The following is a 20,314-nucleotide window of genomic DNA, read 5'->3' on the forward strand; positions in this document are numbered from 1 at the left end:
TAAATAAATTAAAAAAAGACAAGCAAAAACTGGTTATGTGCAAAAGGAACAACATTTTAGGTCAATAATAAGCTGATTGAGGATCACTTAGTGGTTGGTCAATTCTCTCTACCTTCCTATCTTCTAGTCAGAGGAGACTGAATGAAAGCTAGAAGTCTGAAGCCATTTGTTCATTTGGATGGTAATGTATTCTCAGAGGTCACGTTTTAAATTCAATTCCTCCCCCTGATGTCAGTTAATCACTTTAGCAGCTTCCCCCCTCAACTAGGAAGCCATTTAGAAATGTCTCACTGTTTTTAAAAGCATTACCACATATATACTCCAAATTGAGGACTGACTTGCTGCTCATTGAAATACTAAATGAAATAGATTAATGTCAGTACAATGCTCAAATTATGAAAATCTGTGGTTTGAGTCTACAGGGGGAATAGTGTACAGATTTAGTTATTCAAAGTTAATCAATGCACAGACGCTCATCTGTAATGAAGCCTTCAGTGTCACTTGGACAAGCCTAACTGACTTTGTTGACAATTAAAGGATTTAGGATTAGGGAGGAGCACTTAAACTGAGCAGCACATGAACAAATGAACTCAACCCTCTGAGCCAATAACGCTGCGCTCCCTAAGGGGTTGAATCCAGTAGGCAGGGTGGGGGTGTTGTTTTAGCAGAGGATTAGAGCCATAGTCAGGTGTGTAAAAAGCATTTAGTTTCTACTTTGTTAGTAATGACGTTATTGACTCACATAACACACAATGCATTTGTTTCCATAAGGAGCCATTTTGCAACCTCCAGCTCATTGTAAGATGCTGTCTTTTCAGGTGTGATTTGGTTTTACAAGTTTTATGTATATTAGAGCATTTTAGATGACATTTTATTATTTTTCTCTCTTGTCTGTCAATATTCTTGTCTTTGTTTGTGCTCTGTGATACATTTAACTGTTGTTATAAAAAGTGCCATACAAATAAAGACAAACAGGAGATATTTCCTGCAATGATGCATGTTCTTATTTGAGTCTATTTCATCTATGACAGTGCAAATGATCATTTATAAAATTACGATATATCTCTTAACATCTCATAGTGTTAGCATTAATGCTCTGGGAAGTGAGATGTGACCGAGATTTAAAGCATCTAGGTTTTCACCTTCATCATTACTCCGTCGTGCTGAATTAGGAGTCGTGTGGAAACCCTGTAAATAAAGTAATGTTGAGAATTTCATAACTATGAAGTGAAGAGTGGATAAATATACTTTTTGCTCTCTTGTTGAGGGTTAGAAGAAAATATTGATACCACTCTCATGTTTGTACACTAAATACGAACCTGGGGGACCATTAGCTTAGTTTAGCATAAAAACAGCGGGAAACAGCTACCCTGGCTCTGTCGATTTTACACTTTGGTTTTTGTACAGATAAAACAAACGAGATATAGTGAGGTGGATTTTGTTATCTTTGGACATGGTCAGGCTAGCTAGCTGTTTCCCCCTACTTCCAGTCTTTGTGTTAAGCTAAGCTAACTGGCTACTGTATGTAGCTTCATATTTAACATGAGATCAGAGTGGTGTTGATCTTCTCATCTAACTCTCAGCAAGAAAATTAGCAAATGAGCACATTATTCACATATTTACCTTTATCATTTTAATCCCAGGAGAATATTAGAGCATTAAATCATCTAACACGTCAAATACAGATACTACTTTAGAGATTACGTGCAGATATATTTGAATTGTGATGAAATGTGATGATAAATGCATAAAAGGCATGTCTGACATCCCAACATAAAAGATATATAAGCCTTATTCATAAAGACATCTAGAACTAAATGTGCTTGCCATGTTCCTTTGAAAGGTGGATTCAAATATTTATGACAGTCCTTTAACAACCATTGGGTCTGATTATGCAGCTACTTTATGTCCTAATCATCTATTATCTCCTGTCATGGGGATAAGATAGACCTGTACAAGCTTTTTAGGATCACTCTATATCACTGTAGTTATTACTGCAGATTACTGACAAATGGACAGTCAATAGTCATGAGACACAAACAAGCTCCACTGGGACTCACAGCAAGCTCTGCACAGAAGGTGCACTGGCGTTGCAAATGTTTTGGCAGACAGACCTTAAGGCATATTAGACTGGGTCAAATAATGCATCACGTTTGACGTCCAGACATTAAGCTCAATGTTTGCTTCTGATTCAGTCCTGTCTCCTATGAATTATTGTGCTATTTTTATAAACTGATCCCATCCCATTAGGAGATTATGATCTGTTCCTTCACGTGGATTTACTCAGAATAGCTGAGAGGTGTTAAAAAACACTTCAGGAATAAGACATATGTTGTTTGAAGTGATATTAATCAGGTAGAGGTGTTTGAGTCTAAATCCCTTCATGACTTGACACTGGGAATAAACACTCACTTCCAACAGATCTTAGACTAATGGTGGCAGTGTCTGTGATTTTCAAAACCATAATGTATGGTTTTAAAAATATTACTAAGTGCACAAGCTTTTTCTTAAGTTGTCATTCAATGTTTTACAACAAAGCAATGCTGTGGGACAGATTTCTACCACTGCATGTCCACATTGCAGCAGAAATAAGTTTTAATCTCAGTGTGATGTTTCAGATCACAGATTACAATATTTCAATTTACCACTTGTGTCTCCAAATCTTTCAGGTTTTTGACTAATTTGAATGCAGCATTTTCTGGATATTTAATTTTACTTGTGGCTATTTGGTAGTCAACAGTTTTGGGGTTTACTGACCAAAAAAGGATGATGAGGAATATTCAGGGCCGGTGTTTGAGTGTGGACTCATACAGAGATCTCACTGAAACAAGTTCTTTACACAAATAACCAGTTTTCACAGTATTTTAGCAGGTATAGGTTTATGACCACCAGTGCTACATACAGTATTTCGACATATTTGCTAAGAGACAATGTTGTTTCCACTTTCAGTTTGATAAGGAAAATGGCTTTAAACAGGGTTCCCACCAGTCACAGCAGGAAATGTCAATCAGAGCTGTGGCAAATTTAGAATCATTGCAATCAAGAACAAATTGCTGCATAGTAGCTGATAATAAATTCATCCAAAATTGACCCACAATCTGAGGGTGAATTGATTTAAATGGCTAAATGTATAAACAGGGTCCTACACAATCTCAAACCCACCATTAGTGGTACTGGCAACTGCATTTTAATCTCAGTGAGTGGATGTTTCTCACTTTGCTCTTTTGGAGTCTTCTCTCCTTACATTATTAAGCCCACTGTCCATAAAAGAGACATATTTTTTTTATTGCAGTTGCTCATCTCCAACTAATGATGATTCAACTGGAAAAATGTCATGCCCATCCAAAAAGTGCTCAAACTGCCGGAACTGTTAAGCGAGCTGGGAGCATGTAGCTGGGCAGTGTTGTGGCATTATAAAAATACACTAAATAGCCTTTGTAGTAACAGGTATAAAGCATTCAAACTTGGGTCAAATGAGAAGCATTTTATGGCCAACAAAATACTAAAATTCACAGACACTGAACATTTTGCCCCCATAAATACAGGACACATTTAAGATAAACATAACATTCACAATAGTCTAATGATGAAACAAATGATGATCATACAGTTCCAATGAATCCCAAATTGTCTATGATTCTGCATTCATCACCACACAGATCTTATCCTGACATAAAATGAGGAAATGTCTGCAATAACAGATGTGCCGTTCTGTATCCAGTGAAGCTCGGTCAACTGTTGTGCTTATCTGCTCTGATACACTGACTTCACTGTTCACAGCAGCAGGAGAGCTCTCACATATCCCTTAACCCTGTCCTCTACTAATAATGTGAATTTTTAATTTTCCCCCTACACATGTAGAGATTCTCACCTTGGAGTGAAATACTGCCAAATATACAGCCTATATCTATATCTAATGCACAAGGTTACTAAGCTTTGAGGAGTTCAGGGATAAGTTTATTTGTGTCATAACAAGAGATCAGTGAAGATATCAAATCTGTTAACTCAGTGCATTCTCAGTACAAGCCACTCCTCGGTCTTTCATGCTTGAGCACGTTATTGCATTGTGAGCATCAACGTGCATGAATGCACTCCTGTATTTTGAATAATTCACCCCAGATTACATAACCCACATGGTGCAAACTGTTCCTAAACCATTCTCTGTTTATTCTGAACTCTTACAGGCACATTTCAGGCCACTTGGGAGAACAATTGGGGGAAGACCCTCCCAAGAGTTCAATTTCATGTCTGCAGTTACGGTAAGAAATACTTATGACACTTGTACACTTCTATTACATGTTCATATTTATATTTGGAATGAAAAATGCTAAATTTTACTTTTGACATTTGGAAGACAATCCCTGCATTTGTATTGCTCCAAAATCTGCACAAATTTTATATCCAGCTATTTCTCACGTTCCCCAAATCTCATACAATATTTCTCATGAATCAAATGCATTACATTGTTCAAAAGTTTAGCAAAGATTACCTAAAGACGCTATCAGCGTCTCACACATGTACTTAGCCTATTATTGTTGTTAATGACAGGAAGGTCCTCCACACCCTCTTAATCCACGTCCAGTACGTCCAAGAGTGCCACACTAGTCATGGGTCATATCGAGCATGGTCCAACATGATCCAAGCAGCTCCATCACAACAGCCTGCACACCACTCTGAGAGCAGAGCGAGCAGACTGTGTCAGCCTCAGAGCACAGCCGAGTGCAAGTCAGCTGCTGACTTCTTCTGAGCAGCAGTTGCTAGGTGATTACTCAACTCCAGTCACTGAGCACACATGCTCCATCTCTCTCTCTCACACACACACTCACACACACACATAAGTGGTCAGTTACACAGGATGTAAAGATCAGTAATCAGAAATATACAAATATATTGTAAAAATGTCACTGCTTTCTCCATTAAATCTTCAGTGAGACATGTCCAGCTGTGAATATAGTGGCAGAATTTAGTTAAACTTGAGAATCATCCTTTGAGCATCCAGTCCAACTCTAAAATGTACAGACAGTGCTATCCAGTATCCTGCTCCTATCAGTGAGCTCCTTCCTCTCAAGGACAGAGACCAGATGGTGTCTTATCTTTGACTTTGTTACTTATCAAGGCCAAAAGACAGCTGTATTGAATTCCCTGAGCATTTTCCAATCAAGAAATTCACCACATTATCAAAAACTTCCACTATGAATAACATCCCCTAAACATCCGTTTTTTAATTAAAAATATGTAAAGGAAATAAAAATGTCAGCAAAAAATCATGCTAATAATGTCAACCCTCTTATGAAGAATGGGCTACAATAATTCTCAGTTTGCTGCTTATGAATGCATCAATATACTGTATGTTTATATGGAGCGCCTTCACTGCCTGGCTATCTGTAACTTAGAGGTCAAAGATGTAACCAAAGATGTCAGTGTTTGTGTTCATTTGTGTGTGTGTGTGTATGTACATGTTTATTTCTGATAGGTCCCCCATTAACTGAAGTGATCCTTGTCTGTCTTTGTTACCTCGTTCAAACTTTCCATTAAAATGTTCATTATGAATTTCAAAAATCACACAAATCACACTCACATTTATAAATCACACAAGCATCTTCATCAACTCATTTCATTGCTGCTAATTTGTGAATTTGAATTTAATGACAGAAAAGAGTCGATAATTATTCATAAGATGCTCACTGACTTCGGGAGTGAATTTGATCAAAATTTGCACATTTTAAAGGGGTTTGTACATGGTTTTTGTACATGGTTGGTGATTTAACTTTTGATATATCTTGTGATCCTGCTGATTGTGAGAGAGGAAAAGAATCAAATGGATATGTGACTGAGAAACAGAGAGATGGGGGGGAGGGGTCAAAGACAGAGCAGGTGTAGATGTGTTTCACTGAATCACCATGTTAAATCTGTCACTTTACACTCCCTACTGACTTAACAGAGCAGGACAAAACAGTTTAGCTACTACAGTATCAGGGAAATCAAGAGACTGGAAATCATGTCCTATTTTGGATTTGACATTGGTCGTCCTGATTTTGATGGGATAAAAGCTTGTATTAAACAGGCACCAATTTAAGACAAAGCTGATTTATAAAATGTATTTCGGTTGACTTTATGAGGGACTGAGGCAAACAGAAGCACCAGAGAGAAAACATGTTCCTTCTTTTCTCGTCATGTTAGTAACAATGAGGACTGTTTTCCTTTTGAATTCAATTTACTCTGCTCCTACATGCTGGGGTTTAACTTGGAGATACGGGTTCAACAAAGCACACACAGACAAAACATCTGTCACATGTGTAAATACACAAACACGCCTCATTTCAAGGCAATGATATGGAAGACTAAAACTAAGAGAAAGCTGGTTTGTTTGTTCCATTTTGATGATTTCACATCAGCACATTTCTATCCTGCACAATAGAAGGTTTGTTTTTGTGAGTTTACAGATGACTTTCATCCACATCTTTCTATTTCTTTCATCCATCTGGTTCATTTAAATCCTTCTGACTAAATTCTGAAATGAACCTAGTGGCTTTTCCAAAAAAAAAAAAAACTGTCTCTTTGTGGGTTGTTTTATTTTATAGGTTAGAGTTCAGATTTCAGGCTTTTGATGATGTAACAACTCTGTGAGCAGAGATAAGGGAGTAATACAAAAATGTTTTGATACAATCTTCCCGCTCTTTCCATGCACATATCCGCTGGACACTTGGAGAGACTCTGGCCTGGGAAGTGACCTGCTACTTGGATACTGAACCCACAGAGGATCCATGTGGCCTCATTTTCCAACCCTCCACCCAAAATCCTCAGACACCAGAGGGCACGCTCTGTCCCTGCCACTTCCTTTTTCATCAGCTTTCTGCACTGACTGCCCACCAGGCTGCTTCTACGGACTGATGATAGTGACACGCATATCCCGTCCACCCACTCACACAGCTCAGCACCCAACAGATACGCCCCAAGCATAAACACACGTGCAGACTACATACAACCGTAAGCATCTGTAACACTGTGTTACATGTTACATGCATGTGCAAAGCAGGCCTGTAAAACTGTCCTTCTATGATGTGTAATTTGCAACATCTAATCCAAAACAGCAAAGCTTCCTGGCTGTGAGGGAACTGCCTTACAACCCTAAAAACACAAATCACAATTGAGTTGTTTCAATCACCGAGGCCATCGGAAGCAGGAAACAAAGTGAAGAGCAAATTGATGATCAGGCCATCTGAGCTTCGGTCAGTGCGTGCACAGCTCGGCTCATCTCTGCTCTGTTAAACAAACAAGCACACGGTTGCCCGTTCCCAGTAACAGAATCCAGCCTCTGTCACGTGCCAAGCTGCATGAAAGCCATTATTGTAGCAACTGTGGCAGTCAGCAGCATGAGGAAAATAAATATTAATATTGTATGTATGAGTGATAACCATGGACCATTCATACATGCAGGGACTTTGCCACATGTGGTTGTTCTACAGCCATATGCAAGAAATATTGAAAAAGACATATACATACCCTCACATTTACTGAACAGTTCCATAAAGATTTTAGGAGAAAGAGCAAAGATTGGAGAGAGATAGAGTACAAGTCAAACGTTTGGACACACCTTCCCATTCACTTGAATGAGAAAGTGTGTCCAAACTTTGGGCTGGTACTGTATATACTGAATAATTGACATGAACAGTCATGAATAAGAAATATTATCCATCAGTTCATCAGGGCAATACTGTGCTCACTCTGGCATAGTTTTTTGAGAGCGCTTGGCTACAGGCGTTCTGCAGGCGGACAGATCTGTGTGGGAGGAGGAGGAGGAGGCGTGTTTGTTTGTTTCAGGGCTTCCTCTTCAGCTTACAGTGGAGTAGGTAGTGCCTTTCCCTTTACGCTCCTTTGCCATCCCCCCATATCAGTTGGCATCAATCAGTGTTAGGGTGTACAGTATTTCTTTGTTCACCCTGGTTTTCAGGGCTCTAAGCAAAAACAATATGGACCTCACGCAGCTTAAAGGGGATTTGGGTAGCGATTTTCTATTTTTTTCTTATTGTCAATCATGTGCAGAGACAAACCAACAATTAACTCATCCTACTTAGAAGTAGTGTGTGTGTATCCAAAGTCTGATATATCTTATGCTATATCTGATATATAAATTCCTCTGTGTTGTAGACTTCCATTGTTGTCCAAAAACTATTAAAAACACGTCAAAGATCCATACCTCATTCAGCTTAAAGGATTAGGCTTTCTATTTCTATTTCTATTTTTCTTATTGTCAACAAATCTCATGTGCAGAGCCAAACCAACAATGAACTCATCCTACTTACAAGTATTGTGCGTGTATCCAAAGCCTGATATATCGTGCCATAGACCTCCATTGTTGTCCAAAAACTAATAAAAACATGTCAGTGAGCCACACTGTTCCACTGAGTGACATGATCCTTCACCCTGAGGGCAATGGCTAACATATCTTATTTAGAAACGGCTCCAAAGACTAATGACAGCGATAGCATTTTCATTCTCAGGAGAGAAGCTCCTTGTACGTAGTTCCATTTACAGAGCTTCGCTTGCTTGTTGCAATACATAACACAACCTCTTGACTTTGTGCTGCATCGTAAATTTCTCAAAGAATTTCACTACAAAGTCACAATGTGATATGTAGAGCGACAAGCTAGCAAAGCTCTGTAAATGGAACCATGTACAAGGAACTTCTCTCATGAGACTGAAAATGTGTTTGCTGTTGTTAGTCTTTGGAAACATTTCTAAACAAACTACAGTAGCCATGTCACCCAGTGCAACGGTGTGGCTCACTGACGTGTTTTTAATAGTTTTTGGACAACAATGGAGGTCTACGGCACATAGGATTGCGATTTATCAAGCTTTGGATACACGCACAATACTTGTAAGTAGGATGAGCTCATTGTTGGTTTGGCTCTGCACATGAGATTTGTTGACAATAAGAAAAATATAGAAACTCGCAAGCCTAATCCTTTAAGCTGCATGAGGTACGTATTCGTATTTCTTCCAGCCCTGAAAACCAGGGTGATCAGAGATCCTTTAATGTTTTTCATGAGCCGAAAATGTAATTCAAGCCTCTGTGAAGTAGCTGAACTTCATTTGCTAAAACAGCCGGGAAGCCACCTGGGGAAGTCTGAAGCAGTTTGTCGCCACAGTACATCAAAACTGGCACAATGAAATCTGAAGTCTGATGCCACCAGTAAAAAGATATTACATAAGCAATCTTTGTGCATTGCGGCAACACTGGCAGGAATAAATAAGCACCATAGCCAGCAGAATTATTTGGTGAAACTGTTATATGAGCAAATTGTAAAACATTGAAAAGCTAGTGTGATGATTATCTGTTAACAAGCTGATTATATGGATTTTGACTCAATAGCAGTTTAGTCACAGCTCGGCCAACTTGTCAGACACAGTCAAAACAGCACATCTAACAGCACATCTAACAACAGAAGATTGATGTAGTGATGCAAATGCTGTAAATGGTTGTAATGGTTTTTGGCTGAAGTGCATCTGGAAACACTGTAAAACCCCACTGAGAGCAAAAAGAGTGAACATCTTATTGGCAAACCTGTAAATCAATCTGCATGAGGGATGAAACTGATGTGAATGTTTCAAAATGAAAAAAATGATTCTCCAATGGAGTCCTATTTGGTTCAATAAAGACATAAGCTTGGAAAGATGATATGTGATGAGAGAAATATTTTACTCAATGCTGTCAGCCTAATTATTCAAACAGATAATACTAGATTAAACCAAAAATATAATTTGAAATATGTTAAAATGTGTAAAAAAAAAAAAAAAAAAAAAAGCCCCTTGCACTTGTTACAATGTCTGATATAAAGATGTTTTGCTCCTTCTAGACAACCAAAGTGTCAAAGTTGCAACCATGCCAGACATCTTCAAAAGAAAGCAGTCCAATATTATCTGTTAAACATTCTGTGCCAAACTACATCGTAAAACAGTCCCTCTACAGTGTGTCGTTACATCACAAAACAGTCCAAAGCTAGAAGGATGGAAGGAATATCAGACGCTGTAAAATCACATCTGAAACAAACCTTACTGAGGAGGTTGCCCCAGGGCAGAGGTGATATGTGTAGCCTAGTAGTACTTCCACGTGATCCTCCGCACTCATCCAGCCAGAGTTAAGCATCCAGTCACACTGCTGGCGAGTGCGCTAACACAGACACACAGCCCCTGATCTAACAGCCCCTATGCCCTTCGGTCCCAGAGGAAATGGGCTGTCACACTCAGGAAACCAACCCAGTGCAGCAGCTCCAGCAGAGGGGGAGCTGAGAGAGGAGAGGGGCCTCTAAACAGCATGACACCTACCAGACAACATGTAGTCTGAGGAGATTAGTAAATGAGCGTGAAAGCACAGAGGAACAACCTAACAATACTGTTAATCTTTAGTGTCTTGTCACATGCATTTTAAACTCTGAAGCCATCTCTTACAAGACTAAATGTAATGTTTGTGCTGACAATATATATAAATACATGAATGTCATGTGATGCTACGTTAACAGTGAGTCTGTGTTGTGTTTGGGTGACTGAAATAATGCATGCAATAAAGACATCAGTAAACAGACAGAACCAGAGCGAGTTTCTCAGCACTGTAGTTCCATCTAGTGGTCAAAAGGCATAAACCACCAGTGTCCTGGTGAAACCTGGTGGAAGTGTTTTCACACCTACATTGGAGCAGAAGGTTAACAGTGTCCTAAGTAGTTCAGCTCACGTTATTCAAACAATAAATGCATGATCCGACCTCCACTAATCAACAAGACACTTTATACACCACCTACACTGGCTTTCACTCAGCTCAATTCGACACAGTTTTCTCGTTCAACATTTCATTTCCAACTAGAACAGACTAGGACAGGTGGCTGTTGAGTAGCTTGAAGCAGCAGCCTGAGTAGATCAGAGAATTAAAGGATAAATGGACAGTGATGAGGGCTGTCTTTAAGTAACCCACTCCATTGTTAGGTATTTGTTTTGTTTCTGCAATCAATTACTTAACAATGTAAAAAGTACCTGTTATTGTGGGTCATTCTACACATACAATTCCTGTTTCATCATAGCTTCATAATCACGCTGATTTTGTTCCATTTCATTATTTGAATCATTGAAAAAAGAGGACTTGACAGAGATTCATTCCCCTTCCAAGCGTGGGCTCTCTAGAGCCAGTGTTTGGTTTGTCCGTTCTGGGCTACTGTAGAAACATGGCGGTGCAACATGGTGGCCTCTGTGGAAGAGGACCAGCTCGCTCCCTAGACATAGTGGGCTCATTCTAAGGTAACAAAAACACAACAATTCTTATTTTCCAGTGATTACACACTAATTAAAACATACTTATGAATATTATATCTCTGCCAAGTCCGTTCCACTAGATGCCACTAAATTCTACATACTGCACCTTTAAATGCGTGCTTGGCATTTTTGTTTTTAAGAACCATCTATTATTTATATCAGTGTACCTAATCTTAGTCCTATGACTAAAAGGAATCAAAAGAGACTAAAGAAAAGACTAACATTCAGTTTAGTTCACAATCTTTTCAGATCCTCAGATAACACCTCTTACCTTGAGTTAATATCTGAGATGTGTCACAGATTGCAACTGTAGTCGGAGAATTTCTGTAGGCTGATACAAGTACAGATGGAGCAAACCGAGGTACTCACCTCCCACAGAGACCTGAACTCCCTCTGTTCAATGCGTAGGAGCTCACTGAATTCCCGTGTGACAATGGTAGCATGCCGGGGAGTGTTATCCAGGATCGACTCCCCAAATGCTGTGCCTGTGCCCAGTGTGCATATAGTAACAGCATCCTAAAAGAGAAATAGACAAGGGATCACTCCTCCACTATCATAAGGAAAAGATGAAACATGTCAGTAAGACACAGTACAATGCTAATGTAACATCCTTATTCTGCTGAAAAAAAAAGGGCTTTTGTGCTCGGCACTTGAGGAGTAGTGCTCGGCACTGATCAGATCACTCTCGAAGGTTAGAGGCAATCACCTGAACACTTGTGACAGATAGATGAATAGACTCCAATCTGCAAAGAAATTACTCCAATCAGCACCCAGACAAACTGAGTTGCATGAAGCTGTAGGATTAAAAATATTCAGTAATGTAATAAGCAAAATGCTCTTTACAGCCCACACTTCACACAAGCTTGAGGTTAGATGTGGATTCTTTTGCATGTGTGATACATTTCAAGTGGGGCTTTGCACACAAAATCATTCAAATTGTCAAAGAACGATTGTAAAATCTAGGAGAAAGTGCAGATTTAGATGCAAATTGTGGGGATTGGAACACCAAACTATTTTAACATCTATTTAAAAAACAGATGTGAGCATGCCTGATATGCTGGTATGTGATATATTAACAGGCTAGAAAGAAGAGAGCCATCCCCACCTGTAAGTCCCATTTGTTTTATTATCTTTCAGCTGAAACTGGTGTATCATATCATGCGTGGGAAATCATATCAGTCGTACCTGATAACTTGATGTCTCTGACACTTTTACATCCAGGGAACCAGAGAGGACGGCATACCAGCTGGTGCCAATGTCTCCTTGGCGATACACTGGGAAACACAGCACAGATTGCTCTTTAATGAACCATTTTGTCTTCAGATATGTGAAAGTTTCAGAGCAGAGTGTGTTTTGACCTACAGGTGATTCCTTTCTCCAAGCATTCATAAAAGCCACAGAGGCATATCTGCTGCAGCAGACCGGGGTGGAATCTCTCGAAGGCCTTAACGTTTTTCAGACGTGCCAAGATTATGTCAACATCTTCCCCAGAGCGTTCTGCCGGTCTGGAGGAATAAAAAGAAAAGGACAATGTACAGGTGACTGCCAAAATGAACGTACATAAAGTAGGCCTACCTAAATATGCTTCAGAGCCTGTGTCAGCCAAAGCAGCAAGAGTTCATGTTGGCCTAGATTCTGAAATTATCTGAAGCTCCGCAGGAGAAATGTGACACCAATTCATCTCTGAGGAACACTGTACTTTGGTTTTATGTTAAGCTCTTATAACATAAGTGGCATCTACACTTGCACAATAGCAGCATCCCAGACAGAAGGTCAGAAATCACAACTGTAGTCTATTGCACATTTGATGAAGTTAGACAACAAACAACTGTGTGCTGCAGATCACAGTTAAGAAACATGTGCAGAATAGTAAAAATATTGTTATTAATAATTCATTTTCATTATAAACAAACAAAAAATACACATTGCTGTTTGTGCAGCTCCACGGCTCTGTACAGTAAGCTTAGTGAAATCTGGAAGAGTATCTTTCATTCTTACTCTATTTATATATTTTTTTTTCCAACTCAATGAGGCAAAGGGCTTCCACACTTTTCTCTTCAGCCAAAAATCATCAAAGACTCTTCACATATCTATTCAGTTTCTTCTATTGTGGGGACTCTGTTGACACCTTTGAAAAGAAATCTTAAGATGTGTTTTTTTAACATTGCTCTCTCCTAAAGTGTTTTTATGGCTATTTTATCTTGTCTTATCCTGCCTTTTTAATTTAACTTTATCATATTTTAGTACTTTTATCCTTGTTTTACAGTTTTAATATAAATGTTATGAATCTTTGCTTTAATGTTAAGCACATTATGTTGCATTTTATGCATGAATTGTGCTATAGAGGTGTATTATTATTAATATCATTATTATTATTATTATTATCATAATTATCATTATTATTATTATTGAGCACACTATGTCAAATAAATTAATTTCTTGAAGCCTCTTGAAGCCCATCTTCCAATCAATCCATATATCAGGATAGGCAATTCTGAAGGGTCTGAAGGTTGAAATAAAAATTTAATTTCAATTGCAAATTTGTTCAAAGTTACTATTTCATAATGAAAAATCACACAGAGCTTTGCAGCTGTGAAATATATCTCCTTTAGTCTTTTTATAAAGCAGTCTTGGCTCCTGTTCACCAAGCTGTTCACTGACCATTTGTTTCTGGTGGATCATCTAAAAAGAGACTATTTACATAAGGAAAGAGTTGCTTCAAGTTCAGTTTTAAGGCGATCACAGAGAGAAATTCATCACAAGTTCTAAAAAAGTGAGTGACCTAAGCTGTGGCAGATAATGCCCATCACATTCACAAGATCACAGATGTGTCAGTGCGTGTCATATCCCTCCACTGTAACTTGTATTACACTGCCTGCCTCACATTTGTTACACTGAAGGTTCTGATGTAACATGTGGGTGTTTATACTGTAGCTTACATCACCTTTGAATCTGCAGCCATCCTTTAAAATACATGAAACCAAACAGTATCAATAATTCAGAAAGAGAAACAAGCTCTGGTCTGGCTTTATGTAGCTCTAACAATTATCCATTGTACTGTATTATCTGGTCTATCATAATACAATAAACTTGCTTCAATGGAGCAACACCTTGCAAGCTTATGACTCTTCATAATGTGTTCCCTGGCAGCCTTTCAACTCACAGTAGTCACATTATGTCTATACTATGCACGTACTTCCTGATTGGACTGTATAATCACACCTGCGGCCACATCTGAGAAACGTCTCCGTAATATTACTGAGGAAGAGGGCGAGTCTACCCTCCATTTTTACAACCTTGTGCACTTCATAACACACACTACAAAGTGAGGACAACAAGGCACTAAACAAAGACGTGGGAAACAGCGCAAAGTGTTGAATATGACACCAAGGAAACCTGTTTTAAAAAAGTGCTGCCTTTGGGTCCAAGGGAAGACATAATGTTTTAATTGTAAGAATAAAGCAGCTTGTTACAGTATCAAGTCAAGTTCATTTACTTATAGGTAAATCATCAATTTATCTTAGAGGCTTTACAATCTATACAACATACTACACTCTAAATCCTTACACCATTGATATCAAAATGGAAAATGTAAGGACAGACATGCAAATAGGAGCTGTATACACCATAGACGAGGGCAGCCGCAGTAGAATTACGCTATGGAGAAAAGAATGTCAATATTAATTAAATAAATTACACAACATAAGTATGATATGATAAATGTAGTGTTAGACTACAAAGTTTAATGTGATTTCATATTGTCAGATGCAGCATGTTACTCTATGTGTGGCTGCAGCTGAAGACTATTTTCATTATCAACTAAACTACAATCTACTTTTGATTGATCATTTAACTATTTAGACTCTACAGTGTCAAGAAATGTCCATCACAGTTTCCCAGAGTCCAAGTTTGATCTCTTCAAATGTCACGTTTTGTCTGACCAACTGCCGAAACACAAAGATATTCAGGTAACAAAGATATAAAATAAAAAAAGTAGCAAATTCTAACATTAAAGATGCTGAAATTAATGATTTTTTGCTTCATACATGATGTAAGCAATTAATTTAATCGACTAACTGTTCTAATTGAAACAGTTTAAGTAATATTAACAGTTTAAAAGGGGACATCCATCCATTTTATAATGAAAACTGTGAAAAAGGCCAATGAAGTACACTTAACTTTGTTTTTAAATGGAGTGACATATGCATGGAAATATACATGTTCATCACCAAATGTGCATTTCGTTGTAAAAATTAACAGAACCAGGTGAAGGTGAAGCATGCACACTATTTGCTAGGAAGAGGTGAGTCATACAAGAACCATTTGATCTGAGCAACACAGGTGGCTCCTACGACTAACCGGAGGACATTACTGTGTAAACACGTCTGGCACACTGCGTCACTTGGCTGTTTATAGCTGATGTACTTTGGACCTTTCTTTGTGACGCGCCCCTCCCTCTCTCCCTCCCATTTACACCTGAGCTGTGTCCAATATCTCTGCCTGTTTGGCACCTATGGTAATTTTCCACCATTTTGTCACAGTGTGTGAATTCAAAGTGTTAAAATGATGCACTATGTGGTCATCTAAAAAACCAAAATGAAATGGATAAATTAGTGTGCTTTTCATGCAGCCTACGTTGTTTTTTTGGTCAAAATCCCACATGACGCAACATGATGATGATTCATAAATGTCATGTAATGCCCACTGTGGCGTATATGATATCAAATGTTGTTAGATCTTCACTTAACTTCACTCATGATGGGGTATTGTCTTGTTCGATCAGTTTTTAAAGCAGTCCTTTGCAGCTGCTTGATGGTTTGATACTTCTAACACAGTAATTGCACTTATTGATTAGGCATCAAGTGCTCAACTGTGAATTGGAGCAGAATTTAGCAGAGCTGCAACAATTAGTCAATTAATCAATTAGTCGATTGACAGAAAATTAATCAGCAACTACTTTGATATAATCGTTTTGAGTCATTTTTTAAGAAAAAACACTAATATTCTTTTGTTCCAGCTTTTTTTCTGGTTTCTTAGGGCCTCTGTGATAGTAAATTAAATATCTGTGGGTTGTTGACTGTTTTTGGGACAAAACAATACATTTGAGGTTGCACCTTGGGCTTTGGGAAACAGTGGTTGACATGTTTCATTTTATAGAACAAACTACTAATTGAGAAAATAGACAGGTTAACCTATAATGAAAATAATTCATGTGGACAAGCTCATGGTTGCAAAGCACAAAAAAAAAAAATTACAGTCCATAATGATCTGAGTGGTCCACATGGCATATTAAATGGGTTACTAGTTTTGTTCTCAAGTAAACCTGTGACCCACTGAAATACAGAAATCATACAGTTTGATTAAAGACAGAAAATCACCCTCATCATCCTCTCTGACACATAAACCTCAGAAAGATGGTGTTTAATTCAGGGTGTATTAAAAACTGGCAACTCAAAGTATGGTCATCGTCCAAGAATCTATGTAGTTCTGCTTATTGCAGACAGAAGATTTTTAACATGTCTTTTTACAGATTTTCACCTCCATGTTCTTGTTTTAAGTGCAAAGCAGACTAATTGAACAGTTTCAAGAATGAACCCTCACAGCATTTGCCCTTGAAATCAATATCCGCGCAGACAGTGATGAATGTAGTCAATGCACATGGTGCAAATAAACATTTTAACAGCATATAGCTTATCAAACGCCTCCAATATTTCCCTGGTCATTTCTGAGCTACAGTTGTATAGCCCACTGATTTATATCCTAGTAGTTTTCCAACAGTAAGGTAACACCGTTCAAGCCGGTAGGTAAGAACACGTGTCCTGATATGATATATGAGTGGTGTAATCTTACACATGGCGCTTTCGAAGATGATATACATCAACTTCTGGAGCCTGAAGTCTTAAATCAAAGCAACAGAGCCGTTTTAATGCAGCTACTGAAACACAACGCCCAAGCTGCTCATGGTGTAAAATCAAAATCGCACTGATACCCCCTTATTCGTCACTCCTATAGTGATATCAAATGAGTCGGTATACACGCAGAGACATGATATAGATGTGTTACCTCTTATCCAGACAAATAATCCACTCGGCAGATTCCGACGAATGTGAAGAAGTGTGCGCTGCTACCATCTTGCGATTGTGCTGCTGCTGCTGCTGATGCTGATGCTGCGGCGGCGGCGGCGGGAGAGGAGGAGAGGGTTGGACCAAAATAACAGTCTCTGCTAACAGTCCACACCGTCCCTGCTGCTGCTCAGCTCACCTGTCCAGGAGCTGCATCAACAGGAAATACACGAGAGGTGTGTGTTGGGGGACGGGAGTGTGAAGCCAGTCCAACCATGGCTCATTTCTTTGAGGAAACGTGACTGCACAGCTCAGAAATGGCAACTTCTGTCAGCAGAGTTGAGATGAAGATCATAGTCACTTCAATTTAGTGATCACAGAAAACTTGGTGTGCAAAGACTCCTTTGAGATGGACAATTATAGACAAATGTGCAAGAGGCCATTTACTGAAGGTGATTTTCTGCCCATTTTTGCACAGTTGATGCAATTCAACATGATAACTACAACACACTTTGCCAGTTTATTAGGTACACCTTGCCAGGAATGCTGTAGAGTAATAATTCCCACCTTCATGTAAGAAATAATGATCAGCTTGTTCAATCTAATGATTTTGGGGTAATTTTGGAGGCTGTAGTTTGTGGTCCTGTTGACCTGTGTTGTGTTTTACTGATAATATTTTATCCACCCCATTTATAGTGAGGACAACTATTAAAACTTTAAAACATCATTTATTGTATAAGTCCAACCAAACAAACCTCCTTCACGGTAAAATTTATTTTATTGCAGTTTCATTAGACTGCACTAATTTGATCTAAGTGTACCTAATGAACTGGCAGCTGTGTGTAACTGAGTTTGTTTGAAGATTTTGGTTAAATTAGTATGTATTATTGTGGTATGAATTGTTTTAGGTTAAAGGATATTTTCACAGTGTTTCTAATCTGTTGTAAAATAACAGTCAGGTGCTCATATGTTCGTTTTTATCGCTCTAATTCCTCCTGTTCATGCTGACCATTAGAAGATCCCTTCCTAATGTGCTTTCAGTGTAAGTGATGTGGGACAAAATTCACAGTCCTCGTTTTGTGCAAAAATGCATTTAGAGTTTTATCTGAAGCTAATATGAGGCGTCAGCCATCCAAACTAGTTAAATCAAGAGGATATCTTTTAAAGTTACTGTCTTTTCAGTACCAAATTGCCTCTTTCTCTTCTTACTATCCTTCCTGTGCTGTTTAACAGGGAAACACTGTCTGTCCAGACACAAAGAGGGCATTTCATAATAAAAAGACTGTAACATTGGAAGATATCACTTGATGACTGATTTGATTGACTAACTCAGACTGCTGAAGTCTCTTTATAATGTCAGATAAAATTTTAAATACATTTTTCCACAAATTGAGGACTCTGGATTGTGTCCTCCATCACTTCCAATATAAGTGCATTAAGAAAGGGTCCTTTGATGGTCAGTATGAACAGGAAGAATGGTATCAGCAAGCAAAACCTGTGTCAATGTTCATTTGGGCACCTGACTATTATTTTAAGACAGACTTGAAAAATTTGGAACCTATCCTTTAATAATGACCTGGTGAGTAACAATGTTCTACCTGGATGTCAACAATATCCCTCTTGTTAATTAACTGATACAACGTAAGTTGTAAAATATTAACAGTGATGTGTTAGATGTAGCCCACATAGTGCAGCAGCTCACACCAACTAATGCCTTGAATCTGCCTCTGCTTTTGTCAACACCATCTCACTCCCACAACACATTGTTCTTGAAAACATGATGGAAACGAAAGCTTGATGATTCGTGAGTTGCAGTTGCAGCAGCCTTGTCATTCTTGCAGAAATATTATTTTGAGAGGGATCATTTTGGCTCTAAATATAACAAATTTTATTATCAGTTGAAATGTTGGAACTTAAACAAGTGCTAGAATGGAAATAAGTGAGGCCGGTGTACAAATAGGATCAGTTAGTAAATCATATAAAAGAAGAATAATCAAATTAAAGTTGAGATGTGATAGTGCATGACTGCATACAGGGGCCATGTGACCTGAATAAAGTGTCCAGTCAGCACAATAAGTCACTTCTCTGATGTATACTATTAGCATACTGCTGCAAAAGAGGGATAGAGGACATGGTGGTAACCTTATGGGAAGCCTATAGAATAACATCCACACTGTCATCATCCACATTATAGCTCATTGGGAATATACAGGGACACATACAGGGATCAAGCAAATTATGTAAACTACCAACATGAATGTCTGTAGTTAAACAGCTTCTTGTATAGCTGACTTCAACTGGTATGACACCTCGTCTTCTATAAAAATGGGAAACATTTCCATAATGGCCCAGAGAAAATGATGGCTTGTAATAAGAGGCCACATAATGAAAGGGTCATTGGTCTCTTTCAGTTACCTTGGCAACAAACTGCGACAGAGACAGAAGTATAGAGATTCAGCGGTGCAGCTCCAGAAGACGAAATGTTGAGGAAAACAGCTTGTATGTTTATGTTGTTACATTTTTTCTTTTTGATTTAAACTGAGAACATTTTTTTGGGTTGCGGTTGTTATTACAAGGGTTTTTTTTATATTCTGTCATTATATCAACACAAAACATCACAAAATCACCAAGATAACACAAAACAAACAATTAAGTCCTTTTGCTTAAATAAAAATCTTATATCATGTAGAATGGAGGGTTATATGACTCATTGTCTGTAATACCTTAGATAACCAAAGTAAAGATAAGCCTTTTATTTGAAAGCTTGACTTATTAAAGGTGCAATCAGTCTTTTTTATACAATCTTAATTTAACAATATTTATATAGATAATTAAAAGAATAGGCCCATTTCGCCAGTGTTTCTGAACATTATCAATATAAACAAGTCTTTAGCTGCCATTTTTTAATAAGTGAAGCGGCTACATAGTGTTTTTGTTGTGTGATAAATTAG

General features: G+C 38.3%; 1 protein-coding gene across 5 annotated transcripts in view; it reads right to left on the reverse strand.

Annotated features, from left to right (window-relative positions):
- Positions 1-17,572, reverse strand: part of rapgef4a (Rap guanine nucleotide exchange factor 4a) — a 39,671-nt gene extending 22,099 nt beyond the window's left edge. The window contains exons 1-4 of one of the 5 annotated variants that reach the window (XR_006406149.1): positions 17,365-17,572; positions 12,664-12,806; positions 12,487-12,575; positions 11,671-11,817 (exon numbers count right to left, since the gene is read on the reverse strand). Coding sequence is in view for 1 of the 5 variants with exons in the window: in XM_044366795.1 (XP_044222730.1) it covers positions 11,671-11,817; positions 12,487-12,575; positions 12,664-12,806; positions 17,365-17,432 (447 nt within the window). In the remaining 4 variants the exon portion in view is untranslated. Of the gene's footprint in view, positions 1-4,489; positions 5,013-10,052; positions 10,181-11,670; positions 11,818-12,486; positions 12,576-12,663; positions 12,807-17,364 lie in introns of those variants that run through there. The other 4 variants (XM_044366795.1, XM_044366797.1, XM_044366796.1 and 1 more) reach the window with 4 other exon arrangements.
- Positions 17,573-20,314: the final 2,742 nt, after the last annotated feature.

The sequence above is a fragment of the Thunnus albacares genome, chromosome 11 (genome assembly GCF_914725855.1).
Source record: "Thunnus albacares chromosome 11, fThuAlb1.1, whole genome shotgun sequence".
In the NCBI taxonomy this organism is placed as follows: Eukaryota; Metazoa; Chordata; class Actinopteri; order Scombriformes; family Scombridae; genus Thunnus; species Thunnus albacares.